General features: G+C 49.5%; 1 protein-coding gene across 4 annotated transcripts in view; it reads right to left on the reverse strand.

The window, feature by feature from the left end:
- The window catches only part of tnr (tenascin R (restrictin, janusin)), a 1,257,678-nt gene that overhangs the window by 1,081,620 nt on the left and 162,294 nt on the right, over positions 1–13,764 (reverse strand). For all 4 annotated transcript variants that reach the window (XM_085982119.1, XM_085982118.1, XM_085982121.1 and 1 more), the window contains exon 4: positions 10,925–11,188. In XM_085982119.1, coding sequence (XP_085838245.1) covers positions 10,925–11,188 — 264 coding nt within the window. The remainder of the gene's footprint in view (positions 1–10,924; positions 11,189–13,764) is intronic.

The raw sequence follows: 13,764 nt of genomic DNA on the forward strand, positions 1-13,764 counted from the left end.
GTGACGTCATCATCCTTTTTGGCATCTACAGTCAGTGCTTGTATGGAATGCCAATCTAGCTGTATCTTCCGGATCTATTCACGTCCTAGTAGAGGTCGTCCTCCATCTGGCAATACATATAGGTCCATTTTTGGTGATTCCTTGCCGTTATATATAACGTTCACCCTTATTTTTCCTTTGGGGTAGACATTTTGCCCCGTGTACGTCTTCAAGACGATCTCTGTATCTCTCAAGGGTATATATGAGAATAGCCGCTTGTAGTCCCTTCGGTTTATGACTGTTAGGGCTGATCCTGTGTCCAATTCCATTTTCACTTGGACTCCAGCTATCTTGAGCGTGACCCAGATAGTTTGGTGATCCTCCGTTTTGATCACATTATGTAGTTTCAGACAACCCAGCTCCTTGCTTCCGGAGTCTGTATCACTTTTCTATTCGTCTGAACTACTCTCCGTCACCTTATGTACCTTCTTGTACTTCTCCTGTGGAAATTTCTTGCTGCTGGTTTTCTTTTCCGACCTGCAGACTCTTGCTATGTGTCCTACTTTTCCACACTGTCTGCACTCTTGGTCCTTGACCCAGCAATCCTTATGGTCATGTGTTGTTCTGCCGCAGCGATAGCACTTCACTGTTCCGTATGACATTTCATTTGTGCCATATTCTTGCGGTCTCCATTGTATCTCTGCCGCACCCTGTGCTGCTGCTTCGTGTGATACTGCCATGCTGAAAGCCTTGTCCAGCGTAAGATCCTTTTCTGATAGAAGCCGTTTCTGGGTTCCTTCACTTTGAAGCCCACACGCAAACTTGTCCCTTAAAGTATCTGCTAGTCCCGTTCCAAACTGGCAGTGTTTCGATAGCTTGCGTAGTTCCGTTAAATACTCAGCATTACTTTCATCTTTATGCTGGTTCCTTTTGTGAAACTTAAATCTTTCTGCTATCAGCAGCGGTGTGGGGTTTAAGTGTTCCTGTAGGATTGACACTATGTTTTCAAAATTCTTTTCCACTGGTTTCTCTGGGGTTACTAGGTTTCGCAGTAAGCCATACATTTTTGCACCCATTGAATTCAACAATACCAGCACTTTCTTGTCATCTGGCACTTCATTTGCCTTGCAGTATACTTCAATGCGTTCGACATATGTCGTCCAATCTTCGACTTCATTGTCGAACGCTGTGATACTGCCACTCTTCGGCATTTTTGGGTGTGGTTAGACTGGCTCAAAATGGCATCTCCTGTGCTCTCCCTTCTTCTCCGCTGCAGCTCAAAATGGCATCTCCCGCGCTCTCCCTTCTTCTCCGCTGCGGCTCGGCCCTTGAACACCTGCTGCGCTCTGCGCATTTTCCTGCACGCCTCTCTCTCTCGTTGCCGCTGCTTGGCCCTTGAACACCGGCTGTGCTCTGTGCGCTCTACCCTCTCTCTTCTCCCGTCAATGCCGCTCGGTCCTGAACACCGGCTGCGCCCTGTGCGCTCTACCCTCTCTCTTCTCCCGTCGATGCTGCTCGGCCTTTTCTGTGCCATCGGTCAGCTCTAGCCGCTGCTGTCCGGGAAGGGTCTGCGCCGTACCTGTTGCCAGCCCGTTTCGCTGGACCACCGTGACTGGAGAACCAAGCCCAGCTCTCAACAGCCTCCCCTGCGATGCTCAAATCTCCGCTGGATGGTCGACGCCCGTGCTTCTGGACATCGGCCTTCTTCCTTCACTGTTCTCCAGGAGCAAATTCCTGGGAGGTGATGCAGAGTTGCAGGTAGGTTTGAATCTTCTCGTCGCCAATGTTAGATCCGTGTATCTTGATGTTGTGTTTCCTTCAATAATGAGACAAGAGACTGCAGGGAACAGTCAACAGGTGTTTACTGGATGAGGGTTACTCTAAAATTAACTGTACAGATCCCTACTCAGGGTTTATATACAGGTGTGGTCACTGCCGGTACTACAGTATACAGGAGCTGTAAAAAGTAGTTCTCCCCTTAAAGGTACATACACTACAATACTCACCTCTCAGCTCCCTTGTGTCAGCGACAGCTTTGAATTCTGACGTCACTCCTTCGTTGTGTCGCTTGCCGACCGTCTCCCTCGCAGTTAGTCTGCTCACTCAGACTCCCAGAACAGTCTCCAACTCCGTTCCTCCAGCAGGTCCGCTCGCTCAGACTCCCAGGTCTCTGCTCCGCGCTGACTTTAACCCCAGTCTCCGACTCCATTCCTCCCGCAGGTCCGCTCACTCAGACTCCCAGGTCTCTGCTGCCTTTATCCCGGGTCTCCGACTCCGTTCCTCCAGCAGGTCCGCTCACTCAGATTGTACCGCTGTCCTGTGACATCACACCATATTTTTTGGAAATCGTGGAAGGTCCGGCCGCCACCGCTGGTGTCTCCAATAAGGACCTCGCTGCTTAAAGTACTCTGCCACTCTGGCTCTCCACTCCCGCTCTGTTTAAAGTACTCTGCCACTCTGGCTCTCCACTCTGTAATGTATGTACCTTTAAGGGGAGAACTACTTTTTACAGCTCCTGTATACTGTAGTACCGGCAGTGACCACACCTGTATATAAACCCTGAGTAGTGATCTGTACAGTTAGTTCCAGAGTAACCCTCATTCAGTAAACACCTGTTGAATCGTTCTCTGCAATCTGTTGTTTGATTATTGAAGGACACAACATTAAGACACACGGATCTAACAGTGGCGAAGAGCAAGTTCGAACCTACCTGCAACTCTGCATCACCTCCCAGGGATTCGCTCCTGGAGAACAGTGGAAGAAGGTCGAGTCCAGAAGCACGGGCGTTGACCATGGGCAACCGCCCAGTCATCCAGCAGAGATTTGAGCATCGCAGGGGAGGCTGTCGAGAGCCAGGCTTGGCTTTCCAGTCGCGGTGGTCCAGCAAAACGGGATGGCAACAGGTATTGCGCAGACATTTCCCGGACAGCGACGGGCTAGAGCCTGACCGAGCGGCACAGAAAAAGGCCAAGCAGCGTCGATGGGGGAGAGAGAGAGGGCAGAGCGCACAAGGTGCAGCCGGTGTTCAGGACCGAGCGGCGTCAACGGGGGAGAGAGACGAGAGAGAGCAGAGCGCAGCCGGTGTTCAAGGGCCGAGCAGCGTCAACGGGAGAGAGAGGAGAGAGTGCAGAGCGCAGCCGGTGTTCAAGGGCCGAGCAGCGTCAATGGGGGAGAGAGACGAGAGAGTGCAGAGTGCAGCCGGTGTTCAAGGGCCGAGCAGCGTCAACGGGGGAGAGAGGCGCGCAGGAAAATGCAAGGCGCTGCTATTGCCACGAGGACCGTAGAGAGCGGCATTGGCAGCAGCGCAGGAGCAGTGCACGAAACCCACAGGGTGTCGCCATTTGCCACGAGGACCGCCAAGAGCGGCGTTGGCAGCAGCGCGGGAGACGCCTTTTAAGCCGCAGTGGGGAAGAAAGGAAAGCACGGGAGACGCCATTTTAAGCTGCAGCGGGGAAGAAAGGAAAGCGCGGGAGACGCCATTTTAAGCCAGTCTAACCACACCCAAAAATGCTGAAGAGTGGCAGTATCACAGCGTTCGACAATGAAGTCGAAGATTGGACGACATATGTCGAATGCATAGAAGTATACTGCAAGGCGAATGAAGTGCCAGATGATAAGAAAGCGCCGGTATTGTTGAATTCAATGGGTGCAAAAACATATGGCTTACTACGAAACCTAGTAACCCCAGAGAAGCCAGTAGAAAAGGATTTTGAAAACATAGTGTCAATCCTACAGGACCACTTAAACCCCACACCGCTGCTGATAGCAGAAAGATTTAAGTTTCACAAAAGGAACCAGCATAAAGATGAAAGTCATGCTGAGTATTTAATGGAACTGCGCAAGCTATCGAAACACTGCCAGTTTGGAACGGGACTAGCAGATACTTTAAGGGACAATTGTGTGTGAGGGCTTCAAAGTGAAGGAACCCAGAAACGGCTTCTATCAGAAAAGGATCTTACGCTGGACAAGGCTTTCAGCATTGCAGTATCACATGAAGCAGCAGCACGGGGCGCTGCAGAGATACAATGGAGACCGCAAGAATATGGCACAAATGAAACGTCATACGGAACAGTGAAGTGCTATCGCTGCGGCAGAATAACACATGACCATAATGATTGCTGGTTCAAGGACAAAGTGTGCAGACAGTGTGGAAAAGTAGGACACATAGCAAGAGTCTACAGGTCGGGAAAGAAAACCAGCAGCAAGAAATCTCCACAGGAGAAGTAGTTCAGACGAACAGAAGAGTGATACAGACTCCGGAAGCAAGGAGCTGGGTTGTCTGAAACTACATAATGTGATCAAAACGGAGGATCACCAAACTATCTGGGTCACGCTCAAGATAGCAGGAGTCCAAGTGAAAATGGAATAGGACACAGGATCAGCCCTAACAGTCATAAACTGAAGGGACTACAAGCGGCTATTCTCACATATACCCTTGAGAGATACAAAGATTGTCTTGAAGACGTACACGGGGCAAAAATTCTACCCCAAAGGAAAAATAAGGGTGAACGTTATATATAACGGCAAGGAAACACCAAAAATGGACCTATATGTATTGCCAGATGGAGGACCACCACTACTAGGACGTGAATGGATCCGGAAGATACAGCTAGATTGGCATTCCATACAGGCACTGACTGTGGCTGACAAAAAGGATGACGACGTCACACCTGGGCGACTGTCAAAGATCCTAACTGACGTGGAAGAAGTGTTCCAGCAAGGACTCGGAACACTAAAAGGCATGACAGCGATGATTAAAATTGAAGAAAACGCAAGCCCAAAATGTTTTAAGGCCAGACCGGTACCTTATGCAATCCGCCCAGCCGTCGAAGCAGAGCTGGAGAGTCTGGAACGTTCAGGTGTACTGTCCAAGGTAGACTGGAGCGAGTGGGCTACACCCATCATCCCTGTGATGAAAAAGTCGTTGAGCAGCACGCCTGGGGAACCAAGGAAGGTTCGCACCTGTGGGGACTTTAAGGTAACAGTGAACCCGGTCCTTCACACCGTACAATATCCACTTCCGCGGATTGAAGATATTTTCGCCTCGCTATCTGGAGGGAAACGCTTCACTAAGATTGATCTGGCCCAGGCGTATCTGCAAATGGAGGTAGAAGAAGCATCAAAAAAATACCTCACAATCAACACCCATAAAGGTCTCTACCAATACAACCGGCTGGTATTCGGGGTAGCATCAGCTCCGGCTATTTGGCAGAGGGCAATGGAACAAGTCCTGCAAGGGATCCCAGGGACCCAGTGTTATTTGGACGACATCCTGGTCACGGGCGAAAATGACAGTGATCACCTTGCCAACCTGGAGCAGGTGCTCACTAGATTGCAGGAATATGGGCTCCGAGCTAACTGCCCCAAATGTGAGTTTTTTAGAAAACAGATCTCGTATTGTGGCCACGTTATCGATAAAGAGGGGTTACATAGGTCCCCAGAGAAGATTGAGGCAGTAGTCAAGGCTCCAGCACCGGAAACTGTGTCACAACTGAGGTCGTTCCTCGGGCTGGTAAACTACTACCATAAGTTCATGCCAAATTTGTCTACAATACTACACCCACTGAACACCCTACTGCAAACTGGGGTGCCATGGAAGTGAAGTGACGAATGTAGATGAGCTTTCCAGAACAGCAAAACACTAATCACATCGAAAGAGGTATTGGCCCATTACAACCCGGCATTACCAATTCGGTTGGCATGTGATGCGTCACCCTACGGCATTGGAGCGGTGCTATCGCACAAATTCTCGGACGGCTCAGAGAGGCCAATAGCCTTTGCGTCACGATCACTAACCTCAGCCGAGCGTAACTACGCCCAGATTGACAGGGAGGCCCTCAGCCTAGTGTGGGGAGTGAAAAAGTTCAATCACTATCTGCACGGGCAGAAGTTCACCTTGCTGACTGACCACCAACCAGTTGTCTCCATCTTCAATCCAAAGAAGGGCATTCCGGTGATGACTGCGCAACGTCTACAAAGATGGTCCCTTTTTCTAGGGGCGCACCAATATGAAAGCGAGTATAAGGGCATGAAACAGCATGGAAACGCTGATGGGCTATCACGCCTGCCACTGCCTACTGCGGAGGAAGCACCAGCAGTGGATCCTGTCGAAATATTTCATTCGACTATAATTGAATGCTTGCCAGTAACTAACGCTGGTATAGAAAAGGAGACCCGAAATGACCCGACACTGTCTCGGGTATATGATTTGACGGTGAAGGGATGGCCAGCACATGGCGACTCACTGTTGCCAGCATTCTCATCCAGAAGAGAACAGCTGTCAGTATGCCAGGGGACCTTGATGTGTGGATCCCGAGTGGTAATTCCACCCAAGTTAAGGGAGAGAGTGCTCAATGAGCTTCACGAAGGTCATCTGGGAGGGGTGAAAATGAAAAGCCTTGCTAGGGCTTATGTGTGGTGGCCGAGAATCGATCAGCAAATCGAGGACCTGACAAAGAGCTGCTCAGGATGCCAGAAGGTCCAAAATGCACCACCACATGCCCCTCTACACCCATGGGAGTGGCCCTCATCTCCATGGCAACAGGTGCATATTGATTTTGCTGGTCCATTCATGGACTCAATATTTTTAATAGCCATGGATGCGCACTCGAAATGGCCTGAGGTGATCAAAATGTCCTCCACCACCATGGAGAAAACTATTGCAGTCCTACGGACCATATTTGCCAGGAACGGCTTGTCAGAGCAGATTTGCTCTGATAACGGACCACAGTTTGTGTCCGAAGAGTTTCGAAGATTTATGAAATAGAATGGGGTAAGGCATTACACATCCGCCCCGTATCATCCAGCCACAAATGGATTGGCTGAGAGGTTCGTACAAATCTTTAAGAAGGCAATAAAGGCTATGTACAATGACAACATTCCTCTGCAGCACAAGGTGGACAATTTCCTGTTCGCCTACCAGAATGCGGCACATGCAGTCACCAACCAGGCCCCAGCCATGATGTTCTTTAACCGAAGGTTAAGATCTCGCCTGGATTTGCTCAGACCAAACGTACGAAGAGATGTTGAGAGTAAGCAATTCCAGCACATCCATGAGAAGCCAACAAGGAGCTTCAATGTAGGGCAACCAGTCTTGGCCCGCGACTACCGAACAGAAAAATGGCAGCCAGGAACGATATGCACACGGCAGGGCCCACTAATGTACACAGTGGACGTTGGGGAGAGCATCGTGAGATGCCATGCTGACCAGATCCTAGAGTCACAGGAACAAGTCAACCCCATGCCTCGCCCATGCGTATCTGGTGATGAACCCGACGTACAGGTCGCATCTACCCCAGAAACAGTAGCATCGGAAGCTGATGAACCAACCGACGACAGGGGGCCAGAATCGCCTCCGCACCAAGAGCAAGACACTCGGGAAAGGCGCTATCCAGAAAGGATCAGGAAGCCTCCCCAAAGACTGAATTTATAAATAGACTATTTTCAGCTAATGTTGCATGTTAAAAGTGTTAATTGTAATTAGTTTGATATTTAATTGTTAAAAGAGTGTTATGGTACTGTTAATCTAAAAAGGGGAGGAATTGTAATGTATGTACCTTTAAGGGGAGAACTACTTTTTACAGCTCCTGTATACTGTAGTACCGGCAGTGACCACTCCTGTATATAAACCCTGAGTAGTGATCTGTACAGTTAGTTCTAGAGTAACCCTCATTCAGTAAACACCTGTTGAATCGTTCCCTGCAGTCTGATTATTGAAGGACACAACATTAAGATACACGGATCTAACACACTCCCGCTCTTTTTATAGTACTCTGCCCCTCTGGCTCTCCGCTTCCACTCTGTTTAATGTGCTCTGCCCCTCTGGCTCTCCGCTGCCGCTCTGTTTAAAGTACTCTGCCCCTCTGGCTCTCCGCTTCCGCTCTGTTTAAAGTGCTCTGCCCCTCTGGCTCTCCGCTTCCGCTCTGTTTAATGTGCTCTGCCCCTCTGGCTCTCCGCTTCCGCTCTGTTTAAAGTACTCTGCCCCTCTGGCTCTCCGCTTCCGCTCTGTTTAAAGTACTCTGCCCCTCTGGCTCTCCGCTTCCGCTCTGTTTAAAGTACTCTGCCCCTCTGGCTCTCCGCTTCCACTCTGTTTAATGTGCTCTGCCCCTCTGGCTCTCCGCTGCCGCTCTGTTTAAAGTACTCTGCCCCTCTGGCTCTCCGCTTCCGCTCTGTTTAAAGTGCTCTGCCCCTCTGGCTCTCCACTTCCGCTCTGTTTAATGTGCTCTGCCCCTCTGGCTCTCCGCTTCCGCTCTGTTTAAAGTACTCTGCCCCTCTGGCTCTCCGCTTCCGCTCTGTTTAAAGTACTCTGCCCCTCTGGCTCTCCGCTTCCGCTCTGTTTAAAGTACTCTGCCCCTCTGGCTCTCCGCTTCCGCTCTGTTTAAAGTACTCTGCCCCTCTGGCTCTCCGCTTCCGCTCTGTTTAAAGTACTCTGCCCCTCTGGCTCTCCGCTTCCGCTCTGTTTAAAGTACTCTGCCCCTCTGGCTCTCCGCTTCCGCTCTGTTTAAAGTACTCTGCCCCTCTGGCTCTCCGCTTCCACTCTGTTTAAAGTACTCTGCCCCTCTGGCTCTCCGCTTCCGCCCTGTTTAAAGTACTCTGCCCCTCTGGCTCTCCGCTTCCGCTCTGTTTTTAGTACTCTGCCCCTCTGGCTCTCCGTTTCCGCTCTGTTTAATGTGCTCTGCCCCTCTGGCTCTCCGCTTCCGCTCTGTTTAAAGTACTCTGCCCCTCTGGCTCTCCGCTTCCGCTCTGTTTAATGTACTCTGCCCCTCTGGCTCTCCGCTTCCGCTCTGTTTAATGTGCTCTGCCCCTCTGGCTCTCCGTTTCTGCTCTGTTTAATGTGCTCTGCCCCTCTGGCTCTCCGCTTCCGCTCTGTTTAAAGTACTCTGCCCCTCTGGCTCTCCGCTTCCGCTCTGTTTAATGTGCTCTGCCCCTCTGGCTCTCCGTTTCTGCTCTGTTTAATGTGCTCTGCCCCTCTGGCTCTCCGCTTCCACTCCATTTATAGTACTCTGCCGCTCTGGCTCTCTGCTCCTGCTCCTGCTGTTTAAAGTACTCTGTGGAACAATTAAAATTGGGATCTAGAAGAGGCCAGAAATGGAGGAGCAAAGAGATTTTGGGGAAGAACTTGAAAACAAAGATGAGAATTTTATAATCGAGGCATTGCCGGACCGGGTGTCAATGTAGGTCATCGAGCACAGGGATGAATGGTGAACGGGACTTGGTGCGAATTAAGATACGGGCAGCAGATTTTTGGATGAGCACAATTTTATGTCGGGCGGAAGTGCATTGAAATAGTAAAGTCTAGTTGTAAAAAAGGCATGGATGAGGGTTTCAGCAGCAGATGAGCTGAGGCAGGGTGCAGACAGGCGATGTTATGGATGTGGAAATAGGCAGGCTTGCTGATGGCGCGATTATGTGGTCGGAAGCTCATCTCGGGGTCAAACATGACACCAAGGTTGCAAACAGTCTGTTTCAGCCTCAGACAGATGCTGGGGAGAGGGATGGAATCTATAGCTAGGGAATGGAGTTTGTGGCGGGAACCAAAGTCTTTTCCCGATATTTCGTTGGATTTAGTTGGAGGAAACCATGTCAGTCAGTCCTGCTGGAATTTTGCACCTGAAGTTGGTTTTGAGCCACAATTGCACCATTTTTCAGGTGCAAATTGAGAGGAAATTCCAGGCCCTGGTTGGATCCAGTGGGACTGAGCATCGTGAATGGAATCATAGAGTCAGAGAGTCATAACGGCACAGAAGGAAGCCATTCGGCCCATCGAGTCCTTGCCGGCTCTCTGCAGAGCAATCCAGTCAGTCCCATTCCCCCGCTCTATCCCCGTAGCCCTGCAAGTTTATTTCCCTCAAGTGCCTATCCAGTCTCCCCTTGAAAACATTGAGTGTCTCCACTTCCACCACTTCCGTCGGCAGCGAGTTCCAGGTCCTCACCACTCGCTGCGTAAAAAAGTTTTTCCCTCACATCCCCCCTGTATCTCTTGCCCAAAACCTTAAATCTGTGTCACCTTGTCTTTGTACCATCAACTAGTGGGAACAGCCTTTCCCCGTCTAGCGTATCCAAACCCATCATAATCTTGTACACCCCTCAACCTCCTTTGCTCTAATGAAAACAAATCCAGCTTCTCCAACCTGTCCTTGTAGCTAAGATTCCCCCATCCCCAGAACCATTCTGGTAAATCTCCTCTGCACCCTCTCAAGGGCCTTCACATCCTTCCTAAAGTGTGGTGACCAGAACTGGACACAATATTCCAGTTGTGGCCTAACCAGGGCTTTATAAAGGTTCTGCATAACTTCTCTACTTTTGTACTCAATACCTTCTGTTTACACTATGGATTTCCCAAGGGTTCTTTATTCTCCACTTATATTGCAAAGAAAAACTAAATGTACCAATATTCAAGAAAATGTGATTTCCTTTAAAACAAGCATGTCAGGTAGTGTTTCAGCATGTGACAGTGGGCAGGTGGCAAATATGTAATCATGTGGGAGACTGCAGACATATGAATGTGCAAACATCTGGGAGAGTGCAGACATACAAACATCTGGGAGAGTGCGTCCATACAAACCTGCAAACATCTGGGAGAGTGCGGGCATACAAACCTGCAAACATCTGGGAGAGTGCGTCCATACAAACCTGCAAACATCTGGGAGAGTGCGGGCATACAAACCTGCAAACATCTGGGAGAGTGCGGCCATACAAACCTGCAAACATCTGGGAGAGTGCGGCCATACAAACCTGCAAACATCTGGGAGAGTGCGGGCATACAAACCTGCAAACATCTGGGAGAGTGCGGCCATACAAACCTGCAGATGTGCGGGAGAGTGTGGCCATACAAACCTGCAGGTGTGCGGGAGAGTGCGGCCATACAAACCTGCAGGTGTGTGGGAGAGTACAAATATGGCAGAGCGTGCGGTGGAAACACGCGTCAGTGTGCGGTTGTACTTACGAGTGGTGAGCCGTGAGTTGATGGGCACGCTCAGCTTGTTATTCAGCACGGCATAGACATTAATGTTGTATTCAATGCCGGGCTCCAGTCCTTTGATGGTGGCTGCAGTCCAGTCCCCTGGGACACGTAGCTCCAACTGCATCCCGTCCGAGACGATGGGCGTGTAAGTGATGAGATACTCAGTGACTACCACAGGCCCCTCCCACTCCAGGTCAATGGTGCGATCGGTGACACCAGTCGCTCGAAGTTCTTTAGGTGGAGCAACTGAGAGAGACAAAGACCAAGAGGGAGAAATTCATTATAGCACAGGAATGGGTGGCAAATTTGGAAAAGTTTTAGAATTAGCACCAGGTGTTAATGCTTCACACTGCATGGAAAATTCAGTCTCATTGCACAAAAGTGCTAAATAAAGCGCTAATGGTAATGGCCTAGTTCAATGTTGTTAAACTCGAAACGCTAACCAATATCAGGTGCAGTCTAATCGCTAGTCATCATTGCCACAGGCTCTTTCCAGTTCTTAAAGGGAAGGTTCATTGATGCTCCAGAACCTCATTCTCATCATTGCTAGCTGTGCAGCTGTCTCAGCCAGCAGCAGAAGGCCAAGGAGGAGGAGCCGGATGACTCAAGCAGCCGTAATGATGGCAGATCCATGCCCCAGGCAGAGCTCACAGATTCTGTGACCATGCATTGGAAGAGTTGCTGTTCACAGTGGAGAGACGGAGGGCAGTGCTCTATCCGACAAGTGGCAGGAGGCCCTCACCACAAGTCTTCCGCACCATGTGGAGGGAGGTAGCCCAGCACATCTTGGGCAGCACTGTGGTCCCCAGGACCCACACACAGTGCAGGAAGAAATTTAACGACCTCACTCGGGTGGGCAGGGTGAGTGAATGCTTCAACAAATGCTACATACCACCATCTGAACCTCAGTCTGCACACACTGTCCAAAGCATCACACCCCCAGCACTCGCCCACCAGCACTCTCCACCTACCAACACCTCACACCTTGCACACAATGACAGCTATTCAACTATGGGGGGGGTTTAAACTAACTTGGCAGGGGGGTGGGATACAGAGTGGAGCTATAGTAGGGGGTGAATTACAGCCAAATACGGAGGAAAAAACAAGTCAGCTGGGAAGGCAGAGCAAATATGTGAAGGCAAAAGGGAATATGGCAAGGCTGGAAGGCATTTATTTTAATGCAAGGAGTCTTGCAAATAAGGTGGATGAACTGAAGTTGTTGTTGAACACATGGGAGTACGATATTGTTGCTATCACTGAGACATGGTTGAGGGAGGGTCAGGACTGGCAGCTCAATATTCCGGGGTATAGAATCTTCAGGCGAGACAGAGGGGGGTGTAAAAGGGGAGGGGGTGTTGCAATATTAATTAAGGAGTCAATTACTGCTGTAAGGAGGAATGATATATTAGCGGGATCCTCTAATGAGGCCATATGGGTAGAATTTAAAAACAAAAAGGGGGCAAGCACTTTGTTGGGAGTGTACTATAGGCCCCCAAACAGTCAGGGGGAGATAGAGGAACAGATATGTAGGCAAATCTCAGAGAAGTGCGAAAATAATAGGGTAATAATAGTGGGGGATTTCAACTTCCCCAATATTAATTGGGAAGGTCAGAGTGTGAAAGGCTTAGAGGGTGCAGAATTCTTAAAGTGCATCCAGGAGAGCTTTTTGAGCCAGCGTGCAGAAAGTCCTACAAGAGAGGGGGTGGTACTGGACCTAATTCTAGGGAATGTAGCCGGGCAAGTGGTGGAAGTGTCAGTAGGAGAGCATTTTGGCGACAGTGACCATAATTCGGTGAGATTTAAGGTGGTCATGGAAAAAGACAAAGACGGCCCGGAAATAAGGGTTCTAAATTGGGGGAAGGCCGATTTTAATATGATAAGGCAGGATCTGGCCAAAGTGGACTGGGAGCAGCTACTTATAGGAAAATCCACATCAAAGCAGTGGGAGACTTTCAGAAGGGAAATAGAGAGAGTACAACGCCAACATGTTCCCGTAAAGGTCAAGGGTGGTACCAACAAGCAAAGGGAACCTTGGATGACAAGGGATATACAAAAATGCATTAGGAAAAAAAGGGGGGCTTTGGCAGTTACAAAAGACTAAAGACGGAGGAAGCCCTAGGGGAGTATAAAAAGTGCAGGGGCATACTTAAAAAAGAAATTAGGAGAGCGAGGAGGGGCCATGAAATAACACTGGCGAGCAAAATAAAGGAAAATCCTAAGATGTTTTATAAGTATATTAAGGGCAAGAGGATAACCAGGGAAAGGGTAGGGCCCATTAGGGACCAAAGTGGCAATCTGTGTGTAGAGCCAGATGATGTAGGCAGGGTTTTAAATGAATTTTTTGCATCTGTGTTCACTATGGAGGAAGACGATGTAGACATAGAAATCGGGCAAGGGGACTGTGATATACTTGAACATATTAGCATCGAGAGGGAGGAGGTACTAGCGGTTTTAGCAGGCCAAAAAGTGGATAAATCCCCAGGCCCGGACGAGATGTATCCCAGGCTGCTGTGTGAGGCAAAGGAGGAGATTGCAGGGGCTCTGACACAAATTTTCAGAACCTCTCTGACCACAGGGGATGTACCAGAGGACTGGAGAACGGCTAACGTAGTACCATTATTCAAGAAGGGTAGCAGGGATAAACCAGGGAATTACAGGCCAGTGAGCCTAACATCTGTGGTAGGGAAATTATTGGAAAAAATTCTGAGGGACAAAATTAGTCTCCACTTGGAGAGGCAAGGATTAATCGGGGATAGTCAGCATAGCTTTGTCAAGGGTAAATCATGTCTGACAAATCTGATTGAATTTTTCGAGGGGGTGAC

The sequence above is a fragment of the Somniosus microcephalus genome, chromosome 3 (assembly GCF_052327205.1).
Source record: "Somniosus microcephalus isolate GS21.2 chromosome 3, FLI_Smic_1.0, whole genome shotgun sequence".
Classification (NCBI taxonomy): domain Eukaryota; kingdom Metazoa; phylum Chordata; class Chondrichthyes; order Squaliformes; family Somniosidae; genus Somniosus; species Somniosus microcephalus.